Genomic DNA, 13,963 nt, shown 5'->3' with positions numbered 1-13,963 from the left:
ATCTATCAACGCCAATCATAGGCATGAGAATATTATGCGAAGGTCTCCTATTCCGCACTTAAATACGAAAAAGTTTGACGTCACATACCTGAAAGTTCCTCTTAATATTATCATCAAAATACTTATAAAACTTAATCATGTAATTCCGTTACAATTAAAATTTTTTGATAATTGGTACATGTTCATACTGCAGTTAAATAATATCGCATCATACACAAAGAGAATAAGTGGATTCACTTTTTTGCGCAACCTTTTTTCCCATTCGTTCCTTACACACTCGCTGCTCTCTTTCATTGCAACCTCAGCCAACGTTTTGACAGCTCTATATTGCAAAACTTCGTCGTTTTTAAAATTAAAAAATGCAGTGAAAAAAGTTTAGAATTTCTTAAACAAACCCAATATGGCTACCCAAAAGCCTGGAGAATGGGCGTCTGGTCTACTGGCAAGATTCGAAGATCAGGTAAACGTTTTACAGCATTTTCAATATGTTGCGTTGTGATGCTCTCAAGCAAAGTGAAAAAAAATGTACCTGCTGCTGATGTTGTTTTGGTGTGAGTGTGGGTGTAAAGGGGGCTATGGGCGGCAGTAGGGCCGGCGAAGCTTTATGAATGAACTGTCGAGCTGTGTTTTGAATGACAGCTAGAAGCGTACATACCCTTGTCGGCGCACTTAATCAAATACACATACTTATATATATACATATGTAAACATATGACAAATATTTCAGCAATAAGATGTTAAATCTAATTAATTTAATTTAAAACAAAATAATTAAAACTATGTATAAGTAATTAAATTCGGGTTGTTGCAAACGCTGCGACGCAGTTGCTCAGCACTTTGCTCGTGCATATACTAAAATAATCAATGAAATGTGTTTTATATGCAGTTGCCAAACAAAATTGGAGCCTATGGCACACAAGCGCGCATGAGCCAGGACCAGTTGGTGGCATGCCTTATACACATCTCGCGCTATCGTTTCTCTCTGGTCATCTCCGGCTTGACCAAGATGCTGCAACGCGTCAACGAGGCTGTAAGTAACTCAAATAAATATAAATATATGGTAATAATAGCTAATTATATGAATTTTCAGGCGCTGCAAAACCGTTATGAGCCGGAACGCTGCTACTTTGAATCTCTGGTCATCATATTGACCACGCTGGAGCGCTGTCTTACCAACCAAACCAAGGATACGGCACGCTTTGAGGAGGCCATGAATGTGAAGTTGTTGCTGCGCGAAATTTCACAGTTTGTGGACGTACAAAGCGACAACAATCCCAATGCAGCTCAATTAAAGGCGCTTGCGTCCAAGGTGCTGTTTGCACTGTCGCAGAACCATTTCTCGGCCGTATTTAATCGAATCTCGGCACGAATACAGGAGCTGACATCGTGCTCCGAGGAAAATCCCGACTACAACGATATTGAATTGATACAGCACATTGACATGGACATGATCAAACTGACCAAGCTGTTGCAGGGTAAAAAACCACTTCAAGTACGCTCAATTGGTTATTAATTTCTAGTTCTTTGTAGAAACAATAACCAAGTTTCGCTCAAAGCGTGCACCGCCGCTCATTTTGCTCTACTCGCTGGAGAAAGCCATTTGGAACTGGATTGAGTATCACCCGCAGGAATTTCAGGACCTGCAGCGTGGAACAAATCGCGACATATCAACGTAAATGCCTAAAAATTAATTGCCACATTTTATGACGAAACAATCTGTATTTCAGCTGCTGGGAGCCACTGCTGGATTTTGTAGAATACTTCAAATCGGAAAATAAGAAGAGCAAAACTTTGGTTTGGCCACTGCAAATGCTGTTGCTCATATTGAATCCTTCCAGCCTGGAGGCCACTGTTAATGAACTGCAGCAGTCGGAGAAGGAGAAAGAAAAGGAAAAGGTGCCCTCAAAGTCCAGTCAATCCACTTCACGTGACAAAGATTTCTCGGCCAGGCAATTCATTGAGAGCATCAAGCGTGGTTTGGGTCCGCATTCGCCATCGAAGCAGGTGACCGAATCTTCGGCCATAGCTTGCGTAAAACTCTGCAAAGCATCCACATACATCAATATCAATGACTCCAACAATGTGGTCTTTAAATTGGTACAATATTTTATCAACGATCTCAAGGCGCTGCTCTTCAACCCCATAAAACCCTTCTCTCGTGGTCAAGGCTACAATTATGCCGACATTGAGCTAATGATTGACTGCTGGGTATCATGTTTTCGCATCAGTCCACACAACATCGAGGCTCTGAAGGTCTGCTTGAATCTGTCCTCACCACAGGCATATCATTTTGTTATTGTATGCTCTCTCTTGCGGTGAGAAAACACTAAAATATAAACAACATACAATTATTTAAACATAAATATTTAAAATTTCAGTCTGGCTCACATTTATGTGGATTTTCGGCTACAGAACAAGAATCCCTTTCGCATAGTCAACCAGCCGCGTCTGCCCTGGTGGCCACAGACCGATGTCGTGCACTATCGTTCCGCTGAGCTGCGAGCTCTCTTCACAGATACCTTAAATAAAGCCACGCAAGGCTACATAGCACACACTCCGCTGCGGTACATAACTTCCTTAACACTCAAGTCTAAAGACACGCAAAAGGGTCTGACACGTTCCGAGGAGGGACCAGCACACAAGATGCTCTTGTTGCTACTCGTGCGGCTCATACACGCTGATCCCACTCTGCTTTTAAATGTAAATTAATACTAAAGTCGATGAATGTGTGAAGAGCATAAACTAAGTTACAATCACCCTTTTTTCCAGACGCAGGGAAAAGTAGCGCATGAGGTGCAAAGCTCAACGCTAGAGCTTATAAATGGCCTGGTGAGCCTGGTACATCAAACGACATTGCCGGATGTGGCACAGGAAGCCATGGAAGCTTTGCTAGCGCTGCATGCGCCTGAGAAAATTGAAGTCTGGAATCCCGAGGCACCAATCAACACATTCTGGGATGTCAGCTCGCAGGTGCTGTTCTCCATCTCCCAGAAACTCATACAACATCAGATAGCCAACTATACGGATGTGCTTAAGTGGCTGCGTGAAATACTCATCTGCCGCAACACATTTCTGCAGAGGCACAAGGACTATGCGCACGTCGGCAGCCAGATTGCCATATGCAAGCAAGCGCACATCAAAATGGAGGTGGTCTTCTTTATGTATTTGTGGAGCGTGGACTTAGATGCGGTCCTAACATCGCTATCTTGTTTTGGTTTGCTTTGCGAGGAGGCGGAGATCTGCTGCAGCTCTGATGAGTTAACCGTGGGCTTCATCATGCCCAACTATCACATCTACCAAGAACTGGCGCAGCTCTCTTCATGTGAGCTATATGGTATTTCTTGATTGCAAACGAATGTTTATCTAAAAAAAAATATATATATTTTAGCTGCCACGGACACGCGCATTTGCTTCTTTGAGAACAGCCATGGCAGTGTGCCGAGCCGCTTGATGCTGCAGAAGCGCATTATGACGTTGTTGCGCAAGATCGAGCACTGTGTGCACGGAGTCCAGCCCGCATGGGAGGAAACCTTTCGCAACTGGGAGGTGCTTAGTAAGGTTCTGCAGACTTATCCTAAATTAAAGACCGAGGACGCACAAGCGGAAATATTCCATCGTGGCATGGGCAAGCGTCGCGCCAGCCACCAGAGCTCCGAACATGATCTGGAGGAGCAAATCAACGAGTGGGCCAACATGACCTGGTTCCTCCTGGCTTTGGGCGGTGTTTGCCTGCAGAAACGCAATAGCAGTCGTCAGATTTTAGTGCAACAATCGCAGAACAACGCATCGGTGGCATCACTGGCGCAGGCCTCACTGTATTCCAGTTCGACAAGCTCTGGTCATGGCTCGGCTCATCCCAGCACAGTCTCTTTGTCCGCCATACCGCCAGCACCGCCACAGGATGTCAGCTATTGTGCGGTAACACAGTACGTATAAATTATAACTAAATTATTTACTAACAGTTACTTAACATACAATTGTTTGCAAGAGCATGCCTTTTATTAAACATGTATATTAAATTATTTTCATTGCAGATTTATTGGACAACTGCTGCGTCTGCTAGTGTGCAGCAATGAGAAGATTGGCCTGAATATACAAAAGCATGTCAAGGAGCTAGTGGGTGAAGAAATGTCCACACAGCTGTATCCCATACTCTTTGATCAGATCAGAGCCATAGTAGAGAAGTTCTTTGATCAACAGGGCCAGGTCAATGTGAATGTTACAGATATAAACACACAGTTCATTGAGCATACAATTTTCATCATGAAATCCATATTGGATCCCAAAGCTAGCAAGGATCCCAATAATGAACAGCCGTCGCCGTCGGAGCATTTGGGCGTCACTAGCATTGAGGGCATGATGTTGGGAATTGTGCGCTATGTGCGTCACCTGGATATGAATGTCTATGCCATACGCATCAAAACGAAGCTTTGCCAACTGGTGGAAGTCATGATGAAGCGGCGCGATGATTTAGCCTTTCGTCAAGAGATGAAGTTCCGCAATAAGCTTGTTGAATATCTAACGGATTGGGTAATGGGCACCTCGCATCAAATAGCGCCACCCAGCTCGGTGGATGCTTCTCTGTTAACCAGCACTTCACTGATTTTTCGTGATCTCGATCAGGCTTGCATGGAAGCAGTGGCTGCCCTGCTGCGTGGTCTCCCACTGCAGCCTGAGGAGTCAGATCGTGGAGATCTTATGGATGCTAAGAGTGCATTGTTCTTGAAATATTTTACGCTGTTTATGAATCTTCTAAATGACTGCATCGACAGCTCCGAGGCAGAAAAAGAGCCTAACAATACGCCACTGCTGCCGCCACGGCCACGTATGGCAGCCGGCAAACTGACCGCTCTTAGGAATGCCACCATACAAGCAATGTCTAATCTATTGGGCGCCAATATTGACTCTGGATTAATGCACTCCATTGACCTGGGCTATAATCCGGATTTGCAAACACGCGCTGCTTTCATGGAGGTGCTGACTCAGATTCTACAACAAGGCACAGAATTTGACACACTAGCCGAGACGGTCCTAGCAGACCGATTCGAGCAACTCGTCCAGCTAGTGACCATGATCAGTGACAAGGGCGAGCTACCCATCGCCATGGCGCTGGCCAATGTGGTGACCACCGCGCAAATGGATGAACTTGCTCGTGTGCTGGTCACCCTCTTCGATGCCAAGCATTTGCTCTCGCCGCTGCTGTGGAACATGTTTTACCGCGAGGTCGAGGTCTCAGACTGCATGCAGACGCTTTTCCGTGGCAATTCGTTGGGCAGCAAAATTATGGCATTTTGCTTTAAGATTTATGGCGCTAGTTATCTGCAAATGCTACTGGAGCCGCTCATTCGTCCGTTGCTGGATGATGAGGAGGAGACCTGCTTTGAGGTGGATCCAGCGCGTCTAGAGCCTACTGATGATATTGAAGAGCACCGCAATAATTTGATTGCTCTGACTCAAAAAGTATTCGATGCTATTATCAACTCTTCGGATCGGTTTCCGCCGCAGCTACGCTCAATGTGCCATTGTCTATACCAGGTGCTGAGCAAACGATTTCCAAATCTGCTGCAAAACAATATTGGCGCCGTAGGAACCGTCATCTTCCTGCGCTTTATCAATCCAGCAATAGGTGAGTCGTGGCTTTAACTTCACTTTCAAAGTTGTCATCTTTTGCTCCTTTACAGTCTCCCCGCAGGAGCTGGGCATTGTGGGCAAACAGGTGCCCAGTTCGGCGAAGCGTGGTCTTATGCTTATGTCCAAAATACTGCAGAACATTGCCAACCATGTGGAATTCTCCAAAGAGCAGCACATGCTCTGTTTCAACGATTTTCTGCGCGATCATTTCGAGGCCGGAAGACGCTTCTTTATACAAATCGCCTCGGATTGTGAGACCGTCGACCAGACGTCACACAGCATGAGTTTTATTTCGGATGCCAATGTATTGGCGCTGCATCGTTTGTTGTGGACACACCAGGAGAAGATAGGCGACTATTTGTCTAGTAGTCGTGATCACAAGGCCGTTGGCAGGCGGCCCTTTGATAAGATGGCCACGCTATTGGCCTATTTGGGTCCACCAGAGCATAAGCCCGTCGACTCACACATGATGTTCAGCTCATATGCACGCTGGAGCTCAATTGATATGTCGTCTACAAATTTCGAAGAAATTATGGTTAAGCATCAAATGCACGAAAAGGAGGAGTTTAAAACGCTCAAGTCCATGAACATATTTTATCAAGCGGGCACCAGCAAGTCGGGCTATCCTGTGTTTTACTACATAGCCAGACGATACAAGTGAGTGCGCATCCGTCTCTATAATGATAAATATTTATTAATATTGTTAACCTTGCAGAATTGGTGAAACCAATGGAGATCTGCTGATCTACCATGTCATACTCACGCTAAAGCCCTTCTGTCACTCGCCCTTTGAGGTGGTTATTGACTTTACGCACACCTGTTCCGATAATCGCTTCCGCACCGAGTTCTTGCAAAAGTGGTTCTATGTGCTGCCCACTGTGGCTTATGATAATGTGCATGCGGTCTACATTTATAATTGCAATTCGTGGGTGCGCGAGTATACAAAGTTCCATGATCGCATCCTGGCACCGCTTAAGGGCAACCGCAAATTATTGTTCCTTGAGTCGCCCAACAAGCTTAGCGATTTTATTGATGCCGAACAGCAGAAGCTGCCTGGAGCAACGCTCTCGTTAGACGAAGATCTGAAAGTGTTTAGCAATGCCCTGAAGCTAAGTCACAAGGACACGAAAGTGGCCATCAAAGTGGGCCCCACGGCGCTGCAGATTACATCCGCCGAGAAAACGAAGGTCCTGGCGCATTCAGTGCTGCTCAATGATGTTTATTACGCCTCTGAGATTGAGGAGGTTTGTCTGGTGGATGACAACCAGTTCACCCTGTCCATAACCAATGAAAGCGGCCAGCTGAGCTTCATTCACAACGACTGCGACAATATTGTCCAGGCTATTATACACATACGCAATCGCTGGGAACTTAGCCAGCCGGATTCGGTCACAGTGCATCAGAAGATACGACCCAAGGATGTGCCCGGCACGCTTCTCAACATGGCTCTATTAAATCTGGGCTCCTGTGATCCCAATCTGCGCACAGCTGCTTACAATTTGCTATGCGCGCTGACCGCCACCTTTGATCTAAAGATTGAGGGCCAGTTGCTAGAGACTCAAGGTCTCTGCATACCCTCGAATAACACTATCTTCATTAAGTCCGTCAGCGAGAAGTTGGCCACCAATGAGCCACATCTGACGCTGGAGTTTCTCGAAGAATCCATACAGGGTTTCCAGCGTAGCACCATTGAGTTAAAGCATTTGTGCTTGGAGTACATGACGCCCTGGTTGAAGAATCTGACCAAGTTTTGCAAGTCCAATGACGACGCCAAGAAGCTAAAAGTCTCACAGATTCTAGACAAGCTAATCTGCTTGACAATTGATCAAAAGGAAATGTATCCCTCGGTGCAGGCCAAAATCTGGGGCTCCATTGGGCAAATACCTGAGCTCATTGATATGGTGTTGGATAACTTTTTGCACAAGTCGATTACCTATGGCCTGGGCTCGCCGCAGGTGGAGATTATGGCTGATACTGCTGTGGCCTTAGCCTCAGCTAATGTCCAATTGGTGTCGAAGAAGGTTATCACGCGCATGTGCCGCGTGATGGACAAGTCGTGCACGAATCCTACACAATTTCTTGAACAGCACATGATGTGGGATGACATTGCCATACTGGGACGCTATCTGCTTATGTTATCCTTTAATAATTGCCTGGATGTAGCCACCTCGGTTCCGTATCTCTTCCATACCATCACGTTTCTGGTCTGCTCGGGCTCGCTGTCCATGCGCGCTTCCACCCATGGACTGGTCATAAATATTATACACTCACTGTGCACGTGCACAAATCCTTCGTTTGGAGAGGAAGCTCAGCGTGTGCTGCGTCTGTCACTTGATGAATTCTCGCTGCCCAAATTCTATCTGCTCTTCGGAATTAGCAAGGTTAAGTCGGCGGCTGTCACAGCCTTCCGCTCCAGTTGTCGCCACCCTACGGACAAGTGGCTGGGCAATGAACGCGTCACTCAACCGCTGCCTGCGGATCGTGAGCGCCTGTCGCTGCCCTCGCTAGAGGTCATCACAGATGCTCTTCTGGAAATCATGGAGGCCTGTATGCGGGACGTGCCCGACTGCGAGTGGCTGCATACCTGGACCTCTTTGGCGCGTAGCTTTGCCTTTTGCTACAATCCAGCACTGCAACCACGTGCTCTTATTGTCTATGGCTGCATTAGCAAGAGCGTAACGGATCATGAGGTTAAGCAACTGCTGCGCATACTAGTCAAAGCGCTTGAGTCTTTCAACGATTTAATACTGATTGAGGCCTTGGTCATGTGCCTCACACGCATTCAGCCTCTACTGCGCCCAGAGTCGCCCATACATCGTGCACTCTTTTGGGTGGCCATCTCTGTCCTGCAGCTGGACGAGATTACGCTTTATGGCGCTGGTCTGGCGCTGCTCGAACAGAATCTGCATACGCTCAAGTCGCAGGGCTGCTTCGATAAGAAGGAAACCATAGCCGAGGTTATGATGAAAACGCGCGAGAAGCTCGAGTGGCACTTCAAACAACTGGATCATGCTGTAGGCTTGTCTTTTCGCAGCAATTTCCACTTTGCTCTGGTCGGACATTTAATTAAGGTGAGTCGCTTATATTTTAAAAATGGGTATAGTCTTAAATATTCATATCATTTTAGGGCTTTCGTCATCCCACGCCAACCACAGTGTCACGTACATCACGTGTGCTGACCATGCTGCTGGGTATTATAGCCAAGCCGCTGCATCGCGACAAATTCGAGGTGACGCCGGACAGCGTTGCCTATTTAACAGCGCTCGTGGCTGTCTCCGAGGAGGTGCGTTCCCGCTGTCATGTGAAACATGCGCTGCCACGCTGGCCCGCTGATCTAAGCGGCGGCAGCATGGAAAATGGCGAACTACCCAATGGTGTGCAGACTGTAAGTGCATATAAGAATATAGATTGATCTATTATTATGATGTGTTCTGAGAATGTACTTATGTTTTTTTACTCTTCATATTTCAGATCGGGCAACCGTTGTCGCGACGTCAAAAAAGCTGGGATATACTGGATCAGTCAGCTCTGCAGTTTGCGCGTCATCATAAAGTTCCTACCCTACAAGTAAGCTAATTAGGCAAAGTCCAATTTAATTTTCGTGTGTATCCTATTCGAAAAAATCGTTGCACAAAAGTTGTTATAACCTTTTGCTATAGTAACTTTTGGCTATTCTCGTGTTATATTGAGATAATTATTATGTAAACATCCCGCCTATTATCAACTCTATTCGAGATCAGCATTTGCATAACTTATTAATCGTTCAATGACTTTTTCTTATCTCTTTTTATGTTTATTTAAAAATAAATAATAAAAAAACCCGTAACATACATATATCACAACGTAACTCGTATATACTCAAATATACTACTTTATATGCCTGCTGACTCTTCCATCTAATTGGTGCTTGTAACTCTCATCAACATACTTATATATACCTACATAAACTACTCGTAATTGCCACTACTACTACGCATGAACATGTCATTTGATTTACGCTTAATTTGGTTAACAACGAAAACAAAAACAACTTTATGATCGTAGAATGCGCGAGTTTTATTCAAAACTCAACGCTCATTTTCGGTACCAACCACCAAGGATCCGAATAATGCGAGCGGCATCGAAGAACGTCAGGTATTGACTAAAAAAAACTCTCACTTTAACTAGAATCTTAGCGAATACACCCCAGAACCCCAGTTATAAAATACTCGAAGTAAAATATAATTTTCCTGCTTGACACTGCCTGTTCGCTCAAAGCCCCATCAATTCCATTAGAAACTAATTTAATTGTACACTTCTATTTGTTCTTTTCTTTTAACTAGTTCAACATTTTCACAGTAAATGCAAATTTTCAAATATCTTCATGTCCCTTATTAGCTGATTTGTATTTCAAATTTATACATGTATCTAACAAACTTTTCCACACCCCAACAGGAACGCGGCTCACGTTCTTCTGTCTCAAATGAATCGAATGTTTTACTCGATCCGGAGGTGCTGCCCGATCTATCCATACAAGCGCTGGTGTTAACTGTTCTGGCAACTCTCGTCAAGTACTCCTCAGATGAGAACGAAACCCGCGTGCTCTATCAGTATTTGGCTGAGGGTTCCGTCGTCTTTCCAAAAGTCTTTCCCGTTATGTAAGTTATTTTTGCAATTTTAATTGAAACTTTTTAATATATAATTTCTTGCCCGCAGTCATTCGCTTTTGGATCAGAAAATTAATAACATACTATCCGTATCACACGATCAAGTTGTATTGAATTCCGTGCAGAGCATCATACAGAACATGTTGGCCAGCGAGGATCCCTCCCAGCAGCAACTACATTTCCTGCAAAGCTGCGGATTTGGCGGACTCTGGCGTTTCGCTGGGCCCTTTACCAAGGTAAGTTTCGTAAATTTTATCCAATTATCAACTAGTTAAATGTTCTTTTTTCTTCTTTTTTTGCCTTTGCAGTACAACATGATGGGCGAATCTTCAGAGTTGTTTGTTAACTGCTTGGAAGCCATGGTGGAGACTTGTTTGCCTGGCGATGAATCAGCACCCGTACCACCTTCACCTCGTCCATACAACCTCAGCTCCAGCCTGAGCAGCCTAACGCTTGGCTCACCCACAGATAAAGGTAAATTGTGAAGAATATAATAGAATTTTTGTTAATGCTCAAATTAGCTGCATAAATTGTTAAACTTGCTTTTAGCCTAGCGCATTATTATAACCACAGATTTGAGATGATATTTTTGGTATACTCGAATTTTGATTAAACCTTATAAATATGTTCTCTATTTACTTTTTCTATATGCAAACACAACATTACGTTAAAATATATAGCATTCTCATCGGAATCATTAGACTTTTATGATAACTGCTCCGGCAGCGTCACCTCGCTGCGCCGCGCCTCACACAGCAAATCTCGCGCCAAACATCGATTGAACGAAAGTCCATCACATTAAACTGCAACTAATTTGAAAAACAAATATATAAAATAAATTAAACAAGCTTAGCAAATTATATATACACACACCTAAACAAATTCATTATCGTTAAAAAACAAAACACATCATGTTTATACAAGACATTTTGTGCTATACAACCTATTGTGCAAGTATCTAATCAAGTTAACTAAGCGCTACTTACTAAATTAAATCGTACCTTACAATTGAAAAAGTCAAACGATTGTACTAAATAGGGGGCAGTACATATTTATCAGTATGCAAATTGTTATCAATACCTCTTCCCCGTCCCCAAAAAAAAAAAAACAAAAAGCAATAACATGAAAATTAAAACAAAATACATAAATGCACTTTATTGTATTAGCAAATTTTACGTTTGAATATTTGAAAATTGTATTTACGATATTTATCAGTACCTTGACGCATTTATAAAACGTTTTTCGATTACATATGCGACTTAAAATTATCTAGCTCTATTGTATCGTAGTGTAGTTGGCTTAAACGTTTGTTACATATTTTTTCGTACATATTAATAAATAAACAGAAATCGGCCGATGTTACTAACAACTATTTGACATACTTACCAATCGGTTAAGCTAACAAAATCGCCAGTTTAGTAACTTGGCCCATATTTTATTATATACATACAAACTTTTAACTAATGGATTTACGAATCATGTTCAAATACATATACATATATTTATATATAAATATTCAATATTAAACGTACCTAACGCTTATGCAACAATATATGCATGCGAATTGCAACAGTGTTGCACCAAAAAATAAACCATAATCACCTGCTTACAAATTGCCTAACAAAATATTAAAAAAAAAAAAAAAAAAAAAAAAAACACAAATTTCAGTTGCAGTAAGATTTGAGTTTTCAATAGCTTTAAACTAGACTAGAAAAAGCAACGTTACAGCGACATTTTATACTTTTTATAAATTGCATAGCATATTTTGATTATTTAAACAGAATACAAATCTAAGCAACTAGATAATAGACTTTTATACACGATAAATTTGTTTGCCAAATGCGTGGGAATTTTTTCCCAGCATCGTTAGACTTGATCTAATTTAAATTTCTAGCTTTTATATCCCTCTTAATAATTCACTTAACTCTGTTTATTATTTTTTTAGTTTATTGCATAATTTATGTATTTATATGTTTATGCCTCTTCTGTCTTATTTTCAGCTGCATGAATAACAACAACAAACCCACGCACGAGACGTACCACACTAATCGCAAAAGCTATGCGTTTTTTGAATCTGTTTAAACAATGTTTCTAAACCAAAAAAAAAAAAAAACACAAAATGTACAAACGCGTTTCGGACGAATGTTCATTGTTAATGATCGGTTATGCGTAAATTAAACTAATAAAACACGTTACATGTAAAAGGACTGAATGTATGTATATAGAGGAAGGCGAAACAGCTGGCAGAGGCGCATGGAACCCCACGAATAAATATTACAAATAATGATATAGCAAATACATATATATATATATATACATATATTTTCACAAAGAATAACGAACAAACAAAAGCGGCAAGAATTTTTAAACAATTATCGATGCAATGTAGTTTTTTAAAATATTTATGTATGTAGTTTAAAAATAAGCACATACCTACTCACACCAGTTCCTGAGAAGACCACGGCCCAGTCGGAAGGGTCCCAATTGTACCCGAGTTGATCAATCAAAACGAAAACTACTACAACAACAACAACAACAACAACAGCAATAAGAAGCTTTAGGAAAGTGGCATGCGATTAAGCTGCCTTTTAATTACTTTGTATTATATGTGAATCTCTCGATGCGAACAACAAAAATTGTAATTAACGGCATTTATTTTATGCTTTCATATTTTATTTAAGCTCATGTCCACTTAATCTTTTACCTAATTTATTTCACAAGCATAATTATTTTTTATATTTACTTTATAAAATTGTAAACACCAAAAAACGAATTCCCTCTTATATTAAGCAAACCCCAGTCGGCTTTTAATGCTAATTAGACTTAGAATTAGCATACAACACGTTTATAAGAACGAAAATCGAAATATTTATATACCTTATACATTTGTACCTCGTAACAACAACAAAAAATTAATCGCAACAATTTAGTCCATTATCTTCCTTTTCTTATAAGGCATACTTGCACAAGAATTTTAATTATTACCAACTGCAACTAAAACATTTTTAATCAAAGGTAACTATTTCCGGAAACTATGTATAACAAATCCGAGAAATGTTACCTTTGCATATAAGTATATCGTATTTGTGCTCTATGTATGTATGTGTTGCTATATGTGTATTTATGTAAAATCGAAACGTATATATTGTAACTTACATAACTATCGAACGAAATAGAATTTGGCTAACTATGCGGCTAACTAAAGATATATATATTAAATATTCAAGTTTCAAGTCTATCAATGTACAAGTTTATCGAGCAAATTAATTAACTCTCAATAAAATGTTTAAAGGAAAAAACTAGAAATTGTTTTATTAAAGTCGAATTATTAGAACATTTTAAAGATAAATTCTACCCAGAATTCACCACAATAAAGTAAATATTTTTTATAAATATATTTTAAAAGAAGCTGCAAATATTTTAAGAAACCCAAATTAAGGATAAGTAAATCCCTTTTTAATCTTTTTCCATATCCATATCAGCATTCCAGCCCTTTTTCTTTTATATGCAAATATTTATTCTCGTTCTCGCGATTTCAACAGATCAACCCCAGAGCTAAATACCATATGCACTTGCCAGACAATCCATTGGTGCATTGTATAGCGCGCCAAGATTGAAAACCTCCCCCACGACGCAACGGAATCAGAGCCTCATCATCAAATGCAGTTGTCGTTGTGTTTGTTAGC

General features: G+C 41.6%; 1 protein-coding gene across 4 annotated transcripts; it reads left to right on the top strand.

Moving 5' to 3' along the window:
- The first annotated feature begins 297 nt into the window (after positions 1-297).
- On the top strand, positions 298-12,413 carry Nf1 (neurofibromin 1). 4 transcript variants are annotated; one of them, XM_064698405.1, is made up of 18 exons: positions 298-460; positions 887-1,030; positions 1,091-1,475; positions 1,531-1,672; positions 1,728-2,315; positions 2,379-2,700; positions 2,770-3,322; positions 3,389-3,926; positions 4,035-5,626; positions 5,682-6,288; positions 6,347-8,702; positions 8,759-9,016; positions 9,103-9,198; positions 9,676-9,765; positions 10,066-10,268; positions 10,327-10,513; positions 10,586-10,751; positions 12,278-12,413. In XM_064698405.1, the coding sequence occupies exons 1-18, from the start codon at positions 401-403 to the stop codon at positions 12,283-12,285; spliced, it is 8,295 nt and encodes a 2,764-aa protein (XP_064554475.1). In that variant the 5' UTR covers positions 298-400; the 3' UTR covers positions 12,286-12,413. The 4 variants fall into 4 exon arrangements, with proteins under 4 accessions (XP_064554475.1, XP_064554473.1, XP_064554472.1 ...); XM_064698403.1 differs by lacking the exon at positions 12,278-12,413 and adding an exon at positions 10,958-11,940 and having other exon boundaries at positions 2,776-3,322; XM_064698402.1 differs by lacking the exon at positions 12,278-12,413 and adding an exon at positions 10,958-11,940.
- Positions 12,414-13,963: the final 1,550 nt, after the last annotated feature.

Source organism: Drosophila montana, unplaced genomic scaffold (assembly GCF_035044405.1).
Source record: "Drosophila montana isolate Dmon_TW-CO22-7 unplaced genomic scaffold, ASM3504440v1 contig_778_1, whole genome shotgun sequence".
Taxonomy (NCBI): domain Eukaryota; kingdom Metazoa; phylum Arthropoda; class Insecta; order Diptera; family Drosophilidae; genus Drosophila; species Drosophila montana.
Note: the sequence above shows the minus strand (reverse complement) of the source record. Positions and strands in the feature narration are given on the sequence as shown.